This window comes from Microtus pennsylvanicus, chromosome 9 (assembly GCF_037038515.1).
Source record: "Microtus pennsylvanicus isolate mMicPen1 chromosome 9, mMicPen1.hap1, whole genome shotgun sequence".
Lineage (NCBI taxonomy): Eukaryota > Metazoa > Chordata > Mammalia > Rodentia > Cricetidae > Microtus > Microtus pennsylvanicus.
In genome coordinates, this window is record NC_134587.1 from 98,021,408 (window position 1) to 98,038,200 (window position 16,793).

Below are 16,793 nucleotides of genomic sequence, written 5' to 3' on the forward strand. Positions count from 1 at the left end.
AATAGACTGTAATATTTCACTGCAATGTATCATGATCAGATTGGGCAACTGTTACATCCAATATAAAATATTTATCATTTCTTTGCAGTAGGGAGATTTAACATTTTATTTGTTATTTTGAAATGTGTAATTAATTGGCATCCCTCAATCATCTCACTGTTTTATAGAGCATGAGAAGGTATTTCTCCAAACAATTGTTCCCTTCTACTTGTCCCATCTTTTTTCTACTCAATACTCAAGACTCTTCCCAGCCTCTAATATGTACCATTTTACTGTTACTTTATTTCCATAACCCTTTCTGCTTCTGTGTGCATTATCTTTCTGTGTGTGTCTTATTTATTTTAACACACTGTTCTCCAGTTTAGTCATATTTCTGCTGTTGACATAATTTCACATTTTAGTCAATAGATAGCACTTTATTAAATACACACACACACACTTCTGTAACCACTCATTTACCCAACACTTAATTGTACTCTACATTTGGCTTATTTTTAGGAATTCTACAAGGAGCCTACAGGTATGGATGTCTCTAACTTTCCAGCAGTGGAATCTGGAAATGATGTAAGTTTCAATATATTTATTGAGAAACATCCATGTTGTTTTTCAAAATAGCTGCATTAGTTAACATTCCCACCTAAAATGCACAATTTCCTTTTTCTCTGAGATGTCTATAGTATTTCATCTTATTTCTGCCATTTTTGGCATAGCCAACAGGGATGATATATTTCAATGTAATTCTAATTTTCATTTCCTTAATTATTACTGGAGTTAAGTAATTTTCCTGTATCTGTACACATTTGAAAAATGCCTATTGATGTCATTTGTTCATTTTCTGTGATTGTTTGAGGGGTTTTTCTGGTTGAGGACTTTTCTTAGTTCCTTGTATATTTTCATTTACCGCCCCCCCCCTTGTCAAATAAATAGTTTACAAGTGTCCTCTTGCTTCTGTTAGTTGTTTACTATGCAGAAGATTAAACTCTGATAAAGTTTGATCTTGTCAACTTCATATCTTGTTGCTTTTAGAGTCACACCCAAACTTTATTTGCCTATAACAATGCAGACCCATACTCTGCTTCTGTGGACAGTGGTAGGTTTGAACTCCATGAAAGAGACCCAGGAGAAAAGGAAATAAAGCATGTCTACCTTGAACTCACTTTCTCCAACGTAGAGCTCACTTATTCTTGGACATTTTTTCCTGTGTGAAACCTACCAACTTTGAGGGACAAGTTTCATGTTCCATTGCTCTCATTACCTGTTTTTTCTCTTCTCTGGAGTCCAAAGAATCCATCATAAGCTCTACCTTGTTCTAAAGATTGTAGGAAAATATCTTCCCAGTGCATAGGTTTTGAAGGTCTTCTGAGCTCCACCGTTTTGTTGATGTGTTTCTCCTAAACTCATGCTTAAAAAATTGTTTCTTTGTCAGCCACATGACAATGGGTGCTGACTGAGAAGCCAATGATAATGGCACCGGGATTTGATTCTACTGCATGTACTGGCTTTTTGGGAGCCTAGTCTGTTTGGATGCTCACCTTACTAGACCTGGATGGAGGTTGGAGGGCCTTGGACTTCCCACAGGGCAGGTACCCTGACTTCTCTTAGGACTAGAGGGGGAAGGGGGAGGGAGAGGGAAAGGGGAGGAGGGAAGGAGGTAGAAATTTTTAATAAAAATAAAAAATAAATATAAAAACATTTATATTGTTTATTCCCTAAAAAAATTGTTCCTGTTTACTCCTTAGATTTAGCGAAAGACTAAAGAAGCAGTACACTCCCACTCCCAGGGGATGCCTTTCAAAGATGTTACATATAATTCTGCACTTTTAAGAAGACTCCAAATAACAAAAATGACCTCGCTCCTCTACAACTTTAGAAGCCAGGTTAGATTTTGCATATAGGGGTGGGGGAATCTTTTTTTTCCAACTGGACTCCTAAGTGCAAGCATTGAGTTACAACAAACATTACAATAAATTTCACATTGTGTAACGTTCCTCTGGGTAGAAATTAGGACGTGCTAGACAGGATTCTAAATGTCTCTGTTACAGCACTGCTGTAACATTTAAAGAATGAAAGCAGTTTAGACTGCATCCCACACCACCACCACCAAGGTAGAGATTCCTAAATTGTTCATGTAATGCTACATCATTTTCAGTAATTAGAATTTTTTTTGCATCAGAAATAAATGAACCATTACAGTTTTTTTTTTTTAGAAACCACAACAATCTACTTATGGCGACACCGAAATAGCATTGTTCAGTGAGATGCCCAAGTAGGAGAAAAGACTCATTCTTTGTTTTGAGGATTCAGTGTTGTAAGTTCGAATTGAGGGTTTCAAAAAGATTCTAGAGTTGAGAATTGAGGCTACGGCTTCAATTACAGAATGACCCTATATAAATAATTCTACAGAATGAGTGGTACCATGCTAGTGAATTAATAGATTAATATAAATTAATGTATTTCACACAAATGAAACCAATGAGGTCATTATTTCAACAATTTTGCATATACCAATTAAAATGAAGCAAAACATTAGCAATATGTTTCCTTTAAAAGCTTCACAAAAATGGATGAAAACAATTTTTTACAAGTAGCTTATTTAGTAAGATGTACTATTTCAACAGCTAGCTCTCTAAGCAGCATAATCTTTTTATGTTGATTAAGAAGTATATTTTACATTTTCAGGATACTGCAATGATTTATTTTTTAGTTTAAATAAACTTTTTACATCTATTAATAGTGAAAATATTTAAATACAATATTTGTTTGGGTCTCACAGAGTATAAAAATCTTCAAACATATATATGAAAATCCTGCATTTTCTCATTCAATCCTCAATAATTTGGAGACATAGCATTTTTAGTCAATCATTTAAAGAAACCAAGATGTAGGCATACCAAGTGATACGGCCAAGGATGCTCAGAGCCAAGTAGAGCAAGTTGCTTGCTCATTCCATTTCATTGCGTATGATTTTCTGATCAAGACATAAGAATAAAAAATATACAACTTCCAAAGATTCTATGGTGATATTTTAGGTGATTTACATAGTTTTTCTTTTCACACTATTCTAAGCTTCTCAGAATAAGACTCAGACAATTGTTCAAATGCTAAAACAACGTTGTCTTCTTCATTTTCACACAGTTCACGTAAGGAGACACTGCAAATAGAAGAATACATATATATACCATTAGTCAACTAAGGGTCATAAGTATTATTTAAAAATCTATTCTATAAAGTGATTAAATAGTATTAGCAAATTATTAGGAATACTGATAAGAAACAAATTCATTAACCAAATAATGTATGTACAAACAAAAAAAGAAAGAGGAAAAAAGGACAAGGTGTTCTGTGAAGGGTCTTTATTGAAAAGGATAATTGAAGGGTTACCAAATTCTATATCCTTGTATCCTTGCTCCCTTAAATAGTACAACAAATTTTTTTTTCTTTTCACTCTATATCTTGTGGCCATACTTTTGGGGGAGTTTTTGTTGTTGTTGTTGTTTTCTGGTGCTTTTTGTTTCTGGTACTCCAGAAAATATTGTAATCCACAATAGAGAAGAAAAGCTTCATTTCCTTTTCTACGTAGGTGAGAAATAAATGAAAGCGGGATGTGGCCAGTAGAATAATGGTCCTCATCTAATTCAGATGTCCTCACCTAAATCCCCAGAAACCTGTAACCATGTTAGGCTCCATGTCAATGCAGAATTACCAACACAGATGAGGCCACAGGTAATAGTTAATCTTGAATGCAGGGGATTATTATGGGTCCTCTAGGTGGAGCCAATGGACTTCTCCAGAGTGCTCATGGTGTGAGGAAAGTGAGAACTGATGTCAGGGGGTGGAATGTGGACACTTGATACACAGTCTCAGCTCTCTCCACTGAACATCCCTGACCTCAAAGCCATAAGGAAATAGTGAGCAGTGAATGCCTAAAATGATGCAAAGAAGCCTAAAGGTTGGGAAAGGGACAAGTATCCAGAAACCCAGTTTTACTCAAGGGAACACGCTTTTGACTTTAGACCTCCAGAATGGTAAGATTTAAATAGGTTTATATCATTACATGATAACTTGTTACATCAGCATAATAAACTGGTACAAAGGTGTGAAGAAAGGAAGAAGAAACACCACACTGAACAGATCATAAAGAGTAGCCTTGGCTGAGATCAAGCACAATCTGACATCTTCCTTGCTTTTATTTTTGAGAATTTTGTCCCTACTAGCTTCTTGGGTCTGTACTCATCAACAAACTAAAATGTTTATCTGTGACATTAATTTACTTCTCCTGAGTTTCAGACTAATCACTGTGATGATGTCCTCTTATATCCACAGATATCAACATGGATGATATCCTCTGATATCCACAACATATATAAATTTAACTATTTTTATATTTAACTACAAATGTCACTTTCACAATGTAGTGTGTGTGTGTGTGTGTGTGTGTGTGTGTGTGTGTGTGTGTGTGTGTGTGTAAGAGAGACAGAAAGAGACAGATTCATTAACAACAATTTAATCCTTGGTCATCTTTAGCCACTATATGAACTTCGGTATCAATGTTTCAATTACAAGTATTTGTAGAGTTAACATCCCGTATCATTACTCTGTTTCCTTAGTTCAGACCTTCATTCATTTCTGACCACCCGCACTGTTGCACACTCTGAGACAATCTGACACATCTCCACCACACAGTAAGACTGTAGATCTACGCCACCCTCACATTCACTGCTCTGTGTCCATGATGCTCAAAATATGCAGACCTAATTCTAAAATGTAACACCAAATTATCTTCCTGAATCAGACTCAGATTTCTCAGGAACCATAAACTAAACTAGGTTTTTCTTCTATAAGTCACCTTGTTCATGGTATTTTATCACAACAACAGAAAAATAGCTAATGCAGGGATTGTACATATGGAAATAGACTTAACAATCCTTGTACTTCAATTATTTAAAAATGTCTTAAAACAATAATGCAGACATACTGGTTAGGTGAATGAATTAAGAATTAATGTTCTTTTTTCAGCCGGGCTTTGGACTCAGCACTAGCATCTCTGGAGGCTTCTGGGTTTCTTGCAAGATTATGCTTTGGATAACTATGTGCCACCTCACCTAGAGATGCTATAGATCAGTGATTCTCAACTGGTACATCATGACCCCTTTGGGGGGTCACATATCAGATATCCTGCATATCAGATATCCACATTATGATTCATAATAGTAGAAAACTTACAATTATGAATTAGCAATGAAATAATTGTGTAGTTGGGGGTCACCACAACATGAGAAATTGCAATACAGGGTCACAGCATTAGGAAGGTTGAGAACCACTACTATAGACAAACAAAGCTATTCCCTCAAGTCTTGTGAGCCTCAAATTCATACTGTGTATATAAAAAATACATATAAACCTAATTCAGCTCATATCAAAGAAATAAAACAAATATTTGCTTATTAAGGATGCAATTATGATAAGCTTTATTGTCATTTGACAAAATAAAGAACCACTGCTGAAGTGCTGAAATACATTTATATTTAAGGGGTTAGGATGATGGTCATTTAACTGGATAACATTATATGGCCAATGATGGGATGCTCACACAAACGTTGATATTCCTTGTGATTAACTGGGCCTTGATGTAGATCAAAACAGGAAGTGACTATGCATTGACAGTCAGATAAATGCTGAATATAAATATAGGTCACAGAAGTGACTCAAGAGCAAGCACATGATATAACTTGGATACCTAATGGCACCTCAAACACATTGTGTATTTGACATGATTTTGCAATTGGGATCATTGAGAATACTAGGATCTGATATCAGTAATGCTCTGGAATAGTCCTGATGGTGTGTAGTGCCTGAGTGTGAGACTTTCTCTGGATTGATCTTAATCTCCAAAGTAACATGGAATTAATTATATTACAGATCATGACTAACAGGTTGTAGGGTTGGGTGATTTTATAAACCCTTTAGGAAGTAGAAATTCATGGTACGAAACAAGATCCATGACACTTTTACATACCTGTATCATAAAACAAAACCTCAACATTTTCAAATTACTATTAAATTTCTGAAAAATAGAAAAGGAGTATTTCAACATGTAACATACCTGATAGATTTAATGGTAAGTGAAAAATCTTTCAACACCTGGTAAGCTGTCCCATAATGTATCCTAAATAACAGAAAAACTAAAATTAATGATTCAAAATTATTTACTATTATTGCTTAAACCCTTAAATGATCGTTGTGTTAGCCATGATCACAGAAGCTGTTTTGTTTTGTCTTGTTGTTTTCTTTTGTTTTTAACAATGGGTGGCTCACAATTGGTCATTGTGCTGAGGATAAATGACTGCTGAGCACTAATACCTATTTGGAACATCTGTGTCACCTCACCAAGGCAGGGGCATCACAGAAGAGGAGACCAAAAGAACAAGAGCTGGAAGTGAGGGGAGTGCTGTGAAATGCCAGCTTGAGGGCATGGCATGACTCAAGACTCACAGCAGCTAAGGTCACCTGCACAGGGTCTGTGCAAGAGAGGGACCACTAACATGCAGGCATGGATGAGAGATGGGACTATTAATACCAGCGGTGGATGAGAAGTAGGCTCATAGGACAACCAGGGCCCTGTGAGCGGAAGAGGGGAGAATCATTTCTCTACAGGATCATAGTCACTGGTGGGCCCCTGTGCTCCAGACTCATGCAGTCAGCCCTGGTAGAACTCAGTGGGTCCCAAAATGAAAGAAAACAAAATTCAAAGACTCAAAATGGGATGATGATTTGCTGGAGTGAAAGGGTACAACTGGGAAGAGATACAGGATATGGGAGGAAGTGTGATCATATTGTTTTATATATAATTATAAGATTATCAATGAATAAGTTTAATAAAACAAAAAATACCATTTGCTAATACAGCAACTACTTTATTGACAATAATAAATCAGGTTGAATAGACAACCAGGTTTCTGAGGACTATCAAAAACTTTTACACCACCTTAATAAAGATGGTTCAATTTTTATGTCAAATGTATATTTAATTTCTTAGTGTATTTGTCTCTAGATATATGTGTTTAGCACTTGGGCCAATATTTCCCTGATAATGGATATTTTCCTGACTATTTCCCTGAACATGTATAGCTAATATACTTGTCATGACTTGAAGTTAACAAATGAGAAAATACCTGTTGACCTGGTCAAACCTCACAAGGGATCCTTGCTTACAGCAGTAAAGTGCATATGTGTTAAGTGGCGTGTCTTAAGTTTTCTTCCATGACTGTCCAACTTTTGTGGCCACAACACTGTGTCCCCAGCAATTGTATAGAGAATGACCTAAATAATACTTGGTTCTTCTTACACTTACAGAAATGCCTTTCCTGGAAGCTAAAATAACTGTCTCAGAACCAGATTTGAAAACTAGATAATTTATATTCTCTCAGGCCTTAAGCCATACCAGATTGTTACTTGTCATTAAAAAACCAAATTATGCCTAAGTAGAACTGTAATATAAAGATATATTTTAATATTCACAAAAACACATTTAGAGTAAATATTTAGATCAAGTGAGTTGGCCCTAAATGACAAATTTTTGCTGACAAACTAGAAATAAAAATAATATAAATATGCCATCAGTGTGAAAGTGAAAACTAATATGCTTGGCAGTAATAATCAATTCTTGAAATTGTCAGGAGAAAACATACCTATTGTCCTGTGTTAATGCCTTAAGTGATCCATGCTTATAGAAGTCAAGTGCATATGCATTAAGTGGCAATTTTCTTCCTGTAATATCGAATCTCTGTGGCCACAGCACTGGAGCTTGGATATGACCAATGCCAATTGAATGCAGAATAACCTTAAAAAATAGAATTTTTGAATGGTTATTCACAAGAAGAGAAGAACTTTAACTTGGAACTTGTAGTCATTTCATCTTCAATGCTCTTCAAGAACACTCTGTTGGTAGAAGAGCAGGTGCCTTTTGCACACACTGAGGCAGAGCATCCTAGAGCATGGCTTTTCTCCACCTGCAAAGAGGATTGCCCCACAGCATGTTGATGGCAAATCCACTAGTCTTTCTGGAATAGAGCAAGACTGACTAGGAAAAAAAGATAAATGAGAAAATTTAATGTCTCCTTAACAATTCTGAGAATAACTTTGCAAATGGGGTTTCACAGAGCAGAAAATTCACAAGAGAAAATTCAACTAAACGTGTATAATGAGCTTCAGAATCAACACCCAGATTAAAAAGAGTAGAGGAAAGATAGAACGAAAACAATAAAATAAGTGAAGAAATTAAATAAGTTGCTTTCGGTATCTGTTCATTTTGCAAAATCTCTGCCTCATGTGAAAAAAAAAAAAACAGGAGTTCTGATATAGTGCTAATGACACTGTAAACTGGCCCAAGAACGTGTAAAAAACTCAAGAGTGTAGTTGTCTTCTTTGTTTACTCTTTACTCTTTATATTTGGGGGGCCTGCAACCTAGATCCCAAATAAATCACAGAGACTTGTTCCTATTTATGAATGTCTGGCCTTAGCTTGACTTATTTCTAGCCAGCTCTTCTTAACCAAAATTATCCCACATAAAGCCTGAGATCTTTTGCTTCTGGGCTTTTGACTTTCTCTATTTCTGTATACCTTTCTTTACTTCTAACTCCATGACTTGCTGTTATTTGGGTGACTAATCCACACACACCTGGAGTCCTTCTGCTTATGCTAGTTCTCAATCTTTCTTCCCAGATTTCTCCTCCTATTTATTCTCTATGCTTGGTAGCCCTGCCTATCCCTTTGCTGCACTATTGACTGTCCAGTTTTTTATTAATACAATCAGGCATTTTAGAAAGGCAAAGTAACAGCTTCACAGAGTTAAACAAATGCAACACAAAAGAATGAAACATATCTTTGAATCATTACACAAAAGTTCTACAGCATAAACAAATACAGTAAATCTTTAACTAATATTCTACAACACTATCATGGTTTGGGAGTCTTGGGAAACAGACACGAACATTTAAATATTTCTATTTTTTATGACCCAGAAAATTATACCTAAGAGAAAGAGCACACTTACACCTAAGAGAAAGTCACACACAAATACCAAACATTAATACCACTCTTTGTATCAACAGAGAGTTAAAGACTGACCGAACATTAACAGAAAGCAGAGTAATGTATAGTTTTGTATTATGAAGTATTATGGTGTTTAGAAAATAAATTAGAGCTTCATGTCAAAACATGCTATGGGATAATGCTTTTTCACACTATAAATTTGTCATTTGTTTTGGTTAACTAAAATACTGACTGGCCTGTAGCCACAGAGGAAGTATCGATGGGGCAAGCAGACTAAGAGACTTCTGTGATGAGGAAAGGCAGAGATGGATTCATCATCTAGAAAAAGAGGAAGCAAGATGAGAATGCCTTACTGAAAAAAAGGTATCAAGTCACATGACTAAACATAAATTTATGATATGGGTTAATTTAAGTTGTAAGAGCTAGTTAGTAATAAACCTAGATAATAGGCGAAATAGTTCATAACTAATATAAGCCTATGTGTGTTTATTTGGGACTGAATTGCTATGAGATGGTGGGAATATAACTTCTGTCTACAAATGGTACCCAAAGGTTTGGCAAGAATTTTTATGTAAATCTGGAGAAAACTTCAAAAAAGAAAGGATTCTAGACAGATAAGAACAAAGTCAATCCCAGTTTTTCAATAACCATCTTTACTACAGTAGGCTCTGTTTTCTGGCTCTGTTCCGAGGAAGACTTTTTTTTAAAAAAAGGCTTCCTGACTCAGAGTTAGTAGTGAAAAACTCCCAGCTCTTCTAAGAGGCCTGTCACCATGTACTTAAATGTTGTTTATGAACAGTTAGTAGCATGCCTCTTGGTGGTGGCATGGACCCAGGAACTCCACAGAGTTGTGGCAAAAAATGTAGCTCCTACCTAACATAGCTAGTACCTCCACCATGAAGCTAGACTCTCAGGAAGCCAAGGAGTGCGGTGGATCCATCTGCCAATGCTGCTGTTTTAATCCTAGTCATGCCACTTAGATTAAAGATTTATGTGGCCAGAAAAAAAGATAGACATATACATGAAGACAGATTCAGACCAGAGGAAAAAACTCTTTAAATGATTTACAGTGTGTTTGAAACTATACATAAACTTGGGAGAGAAAAGAAAAAGGATAGAAAAAGTCCTCTAAAAAAAAAAAGAAACAGATGGGAATGGTGGCACACGCCTTTAATCCCAGCCCTTGGGATGTAGAGGCAGGCATATCTCTCTGATTTTGGGAACATCCTGGTCTACAGTATGACTTCCAGTACAGTCAATGACACACAGAGAAACCTTGTCTTAAAAAACCAAAAGTTAGAAAATAAAAATAAAAGAAAAGAAATAGTGTAAAAAAAAGCGATGTGAAGATGGAAAGTACACAGAGAATCTGGATATTGTATGTTTCTGAATTGTTTGATGGCTGTGGAAGGAGCAAGAGCTCCTAAAAGACATAAATGATGCTGGATTAACAGAACCTATATATTTTGAAAATGCCTTGACTTCAAAATTTAAGTCAAAAGATAAGTTACTTTGGAGAAGAGGTTTTGCTTTCATTTCCACAAGAAATGAGAGGTTGTGGCTTTATTCTTCATTAAGAAAAATAAGGTTTGATTGAGGAAGACCTCCTGAAAAATCTTTGATGAGAACAGACAGATGATCCAACATTTCAGAAGACGCAGTTTCTTCAGAGATCTACATCCAGAGCAGTTTCAAGGTTGCTGGCTGAGATGATTCAGCCTTACAGAATACTCCATAATCCTAAAGATTTGATCATAATCCTAAATTTTCTTTTGGTCCATATAAGAATACCAGTGTTCCCAGTCATCAGGAAGTATCCTAGAAAACTATGCTCACATTCCCCAAAAATGGATTATGGATGTTTGTCTTTGTTTAGTGTGTTAGTTACAAGTTGTTATGGACAATGGTCAAAAAAAGCAGCTAAAAAAAGGAAATGATATTCAGGGTCATGTTTTGAAAAGAAAAAGGGGGAAGTGCTATGGAATAATCCTCTTGTACACTGTAAAGATTTGTCACTAATACTGGTTTAATAAAACACTAATTGGCTACTAACCAAGCAGCAAATATAGGCAGGACAATCAGACAAAGAGAATTCTGGGAAGAGGAAAGGCAGAAATGCAGTCATCATCCAGAAGCAGAAAAAGCAATATGAGAATGCTACACTGATATAAGGTACCAAGTCACATGACTAAACATAGATAAGAATTATGGATTAAGTTATAAGAGCTAGTAAGTAATAACTACAAAATCATGGATGAATCTTACAGACATAAAACAAAACACAAGAAAAGATATTTTCAAGAGAGTACAATTAACCATTCCTTTACTTTTGTAAAATTAAACACAAGCATAAAAAATAGTCATTTATAAAATGAACTATTTTCAGAAGAATTTGGAAATTTAGGCAGCTTTAGTGGATCACAAGGAAATAAAATATAGTAGAGGCATGAGTCCTCAGTTCATGTGTATTCCTCTTTTCATAAGCCACCCAGAGATACTAGAATATAGCATTAAACTAACAAATAATACAAGTAAGTGAAATTTCTAGAGAATGCAACTTATTCACTTACTGTAGTAAAACAAATTTATATAACATGAATTAGGTCAAGCAAAAAGCAGGCTATATTCAAGTAACATGAGTCTAAATACCTAAATACCTATAACAGATGCTTCAAAATGAAGGAAACAGAAGCAGAAGCTGCTTTCTAGAACTCTGTGGGCAGCAAGGGTAAGTGGGAACCCTCATGGGAACTCTGGCATGCACCTAAGTCTCTTCTAATTGATGCTGATGAAGGTGAGAGGGAATGAGTTCATGCACACACCTTCTAATAGATGCTGATATTGCAGCAACGAGACTCAGACTTTCTAGATAATTCTTATTGTATAAACACCCATCTGAATTTTCGTGGAAATCCTACATGGAAGAAAAGAAGAAATGGTGGTTGCTACATTTCATAAATTGAGTTAATTGCATAATAAACAGAGAGCAGAATTATTTTGCTATTGTCTTCTCCCTTCTCCTCTTCTTCCTCCATTCCCTTCTCATCTTGAAACAGGAAGGCACTATAGCCTTGATGTGGGATTCTCCTCTGTATTCTGTGAATATGATTAGTTAATATAGAAAGCTGGTTTGAACCTATGGCAGAGTAGAGCAGAGGTAAGTGGGGAAGACAAAACCGAATGCTGGGCTCTCTCCCTGTTTCCTCTCCCGGTGTACACACAGGGCTTTGCCTCTCTCCTCCTCTCTCTCTCTCTCTCTCTCTCTCTCTCTCTCTCTCTCTCTCTCTCTCTCTCTCCCTTTCTTTCTTTCTTTCTTTCTCTCCTTTTTAATAAATTCTTATATGGCCAAAAAAAAAGCGAATGCTGTGAGAAAGAAGAGCAGAGTCAGAGAGAAGCCATGTAGCCCACCAGAGACACATGCTGGGCACTTTACCTGGTAAACCACAGCCATGTGGCAATACACAGATTAATGGAGATGGGTTAAATTAATATATAAGGGCTAGCAAATAAGAATCTAGGGCTAATGGGCCAAATAGTGATTTAATTAATGTAGTTTATGTGAGGTTATTTTGGTTCTGGGCAATGGGAACCAACAAGCAGCTCTCTCCTTCTACAAAGTCTTGCCTGAAACTCATTATGTAATAGTCAAATATGTAGCAGTCCTCCTGTCTCAGCATCCCCAGTTAAGCTGAGCATCCCTAGTTATGTGATGGGCATGAGCCATTACATCCATCTTGGGAAAGGAAATGATAATGCATAAAAATTATTATTGCTTTTTCAACATACATAACTACTAATCTCTTATACATCCAACCAGTTTTCTTATAGTCATCCATACAAAATAAAGAAGTCACAACTCCTAAAAATTATTTTCCTTTAATTTTTTTTCTCGATATGCTATGGCTGGCTGATATTTATGGGAGGCCCAGACTTTTCTGGAAAGAAAGGTGGGATGGATGGCCGGCAGGTGAGAGGGAATGGTGGGAGAGCAACTAGCAGGAGAGGGGGGAAGGGAAGCAAAACTGTGATCTGTGCTTGATCTTGGAAAACTAATTAATAAATGAAAACACTTTTCATACAATGGAAAGTACAATGTTTTATCATCTGTATGCTTGCCTTCCACAGCCTCGACAGCAGTCTGTTACAGTATACGACTCAGACTGGAGCAAACGCCCCGAGAGACTGATTAATGAACATCACTCTTTACTTACGTTATCTGAAACTCCTGGACGAAGCAAATCCACATCAAAGTTTCCAGACAGACAAACAAATGGTGAAACTGCCGTCCTTCCTTCCCTGCAGCTCATCAGGTGAGACGCAAGCGGCGAGTCTTCACATTCCTTACCTGTGAATTCTGACCAGAACAGGCTGAGATAGATCCCTTTTGTTCTTCCTTTAGTTTTTGTTTTTAGACCATGATGGGGACACCCACAAAAACAGCAGAGTGGAGGAAATGGGAAATCACTGACTCTGGACTGAGAGCAAAGAAACCTGAATAAGACCAAACTAGGCCCCCTGAAGTGGGTGCCAGTTGTGTGGGTTAGGCAGTATGTGGGGCCACTAGCAGAGGGACTTGAACTCTCAGGAAACTATTCCCTATCATGAAATGCCTTGCTCCACCTAGATCCTGGGGATGTAGTTGGGGTTTGGTCCTGCCTCTAGTCATGCGACACTTCTGTGAGGAGTGAATGGGGGAGGGGTTGGGAGAAGGTGGGAGGAGCAGGAGAATGGGGGGAGACTGGGATTGGTATCTAAAATAAAATTGTTAATAATAATAATAATAATAATAATAATAATAATAATAATGAATAACTCTTGTTTCTCTTGTCTCAGAGACATCCTTGCTTCATTTTCTGGAACTGAACTAAAGTTGGCCCTCAATCAAAACCATTTATAAGTGATTCAGATTGGATTTAGTTTCATTCTCCACTGCCCTTCTAACTGCCAATCACTAACCTCCTTTAGTTTTTTTTTCTCCAGAAATAACCCAATTATTCTAAGGCAAACTGACGTTTCTGAAGTGCCAGCCTTCTGAGATAAAAATGGTAGAACTGGAGACCTGGAGCACTGGCAATGACCTGCATCCCTAGCATCCATACATGTCCTTGGGCAGGATTATTACTAAATTGCTCCACAGGGAACTGAAACACACTTACCAATTTTTGACAAGGGGAGTTGATATTCTTGTTTCATATCAGCCAATCGGGACACAATTAGCAAAAAAGCAGCAAAGTCCTCTGTCACTTGAGTGTTGTACTCAAGCAGGGCCTCACTGAAGTCCTCAGGGAGGTCATCAAGGAACACCTAAATGCCAAAGGTTTTTCAGAGAGCAGAGAACACCTTCCTTAAAAACTGAGAATTTGAAGCATTGAAAGTAAAAGACCACACAGTATAACTTTATTGTTTTCAATAAAGCCACTTTTTCTTCTTTTCTTGATTGAACTGAGGTTAATTTTTTTTGTTCTTACTTGCACTTCAAAAACAAATGCTCTACTCATAACACTTGTTCTGAAGCTCCCTAATGAAATTAGCTCTTGTAAGAGCAGAAGCATGTTCTCAACTGCTACTGGACTCAGGACTTCAAAGGATCTAGGAACAGGTATGTAGAGCAAAGAAGATAGAGTATATTTTCAGGTTCAGAATCAACTGCATCTGGTTGAGAGGTTTTGAAACTCTCACTGTCTTCATTGGGCTAACACAATTTATTTTTCAACCTGTAAACATGGAAGTGCTATAATCTCTAATTTTCTTTTTTTGAAGTTCTTTGATGGTAAACTACAAACTACAAAGCACGCCCCCACAAAATATCTTTATTTAAGACTTCTGGGCCTGAAGAACTGTGCAGAAAAGACTTCTGCCTTTATCACCCATGGCATCAGTGCTACATCAGGAAGTTACATGGACATTCCTTAGAGAGTCAACTCAAGGCAGCAAGAAGAGCAGAAAGGGTGCTATGAAAGATCTCATGGAAATAAATGCGACTGTTTTAATTAAACAGACAAATGCACCTTTTCAAAAATGACCAAACAAGATGATAATATTAAATTGTAAAACTGTTCTACAATTTAGACTTTAGGAGTCAAAGGACAGTTTCCCAGAAAGCTTTGTAATGCTTTCTCAGAGATGACACTGTGACATACAGTCAAATCTCAAGACACATGTTCAAACAATGTAGGCGGCTTTGGGGCTTAAATGTGTAATTATCTGCATTTCCATATGTGTGTACATGAATATGTGTTTGAGTGCTCTCCACCATATTTTTTTAAGCAATGTCTCTCACCATTCCTATAGCTCTCCAATTAGGCTAGTCTGCCCAAGCCAGCTCCGGGGATCCACATTTCTCTGCCTTTTCAGTTCTGGGATAACAAAGTGTGTCACCATGTACATCTTTACATATGGGCACTAGGAATCCACACTCAGATCCTTATGAGTGCATGGCAAGAACTGTATCAAGTCATCTTCCCAGGCCTTTTACATCTGTTCACTAATGTTGTATATTGATGCAATCATTTAAAATCATGTTCATCTTCAAGGCACATACCTTTGTACGGATTCCCAGAGGGACTTTTAAGTTACAGATAAATATCACATGATTTTCTAAAGAAGCAAATTAGTATATAAAGTGCATTAATTAACCCACATTCATAAAACCCTACTGCTACTGAATCACTTCTGGCAGGATCTGTGTATTATTGTTAATAATTTTAGCAGAAGATTTTACCTTTGATTGATCAAACTTAATGTTAGCATCTTGGAACTTGGCTGGAATATATCTTCTTCCAAAAAGATTTGCCAATACTAAAACCAGCTTTTCCATTACATCTTCAGAGAAATGTTTTGAGCCTGTAAAAAAAAAGTTTCATGTTATATATGTGAAAAATTATTGCATCAGTTTTTTCACATTTAAAATAATTGTTATGTTCATTTCATAGCAAATGTAGAATAACTTCAGCAGCAAATGCTTTTCATCTGTGCCTTTTTTAATTCCTGATTTTGCTTTTATTAGCATCCTCACCTTTCCTACTACAAATATTCTTATGTTTTGATCTAGACTTTCCTTATTTTGCCCTATCTCCCAGTGGCTGACCAAACTATGATGTCTTTGTCTTTGTCACTATTCTATGATTATATAGAAACACAACAACCATTGCAGTTCTTATAAAAGAAAGCATGTAATTGGGGCTTATCTACAGCTTCAGAGGTTTTGTTTATTTTCACTCTTGCAGGGAGCATGGCAACACACAGGCAGATATGGTGCTGGAAAAGCAGTTGAGAGTTCTACATCTGCATTGTCAGGCAGCAAGATGACAGTGAGAGCCACTGGGCCTGGCTTGAGCTTTCAAAACTCTAAAGTCCACCCCCAACTAAAGACCCACTGCCTCCAACAAGGCCACGCCTTCTTTAACAAGGCCATATCTCCTAATCCTCTCAAATAGTGCCGTTCCCAAATGAACCATGCATTCAAACATATGAGCCTGTGAAAATCGTTCTCACTCAGTCCACCACAGAGATCCTGCTACTGCAAATGCCAGTTGCCAAGTTAATGAGGACCTGCACCAGATCCATCAGAGAGAGAGAGAGAGAGATAGAGAGAGAGAGAGAGAGAGAGAGAGAGAGAGAGAGAGAAACTTGATAATTTTTTGAAACCTCAAAACCCACCCCTGAATGACACATTTCTTTTGTGAGATATGTGTACATTGTGCGAAAATGTATTTGCTGTAATTGGTGTAACAAAAAGCTG

At 36.8% G+C, this 16,793-nt stretch overlaps 1 protein-coding gene across 1 annotated transcript in view; it reads right to left on the reverse strand.

Annotated features, from left to right (window-relative positions):
- Positions 1-2,559: 2,559 nt before the first annotated feature.
- LOC142857826 (putative ATP-dependent RNA helicase DDX60) overlaps positions 2,560-16,793 on the reverse strand; it is a 93,994-nt gene continuing 79,760 nt past the window's right edge. The window contains exons 32-37 of the mRNA XM_075986815.1: positions 15,774-15,895; positions 14,209-14,356; positions 13,264-13,406; positions 7,689-7,840; positions 6,104-6,166; positions 2,560-3,151 (exon numbers count right to left, since the gene is read on the reverse strand). Of these exons, the coding sequence (XP_075842930.1) occupies positions 3,052-3,151; positions 6,104-6,166; positions 7,689-7,840; positions 13,264-13,406; positions 14,209-14,356; positions 15,774-15,895 (728 nt within the window). The 3' untranslated portion in view covers positions 2,560-3,051. The remainder of the gene's footprint in view (positions 3,152-6,103; positions 6,167-7,688; positions 7,841-13,263; positions 13,407-14,208; positions 14,357-15,773; positions 15,896-16,793) is intronic.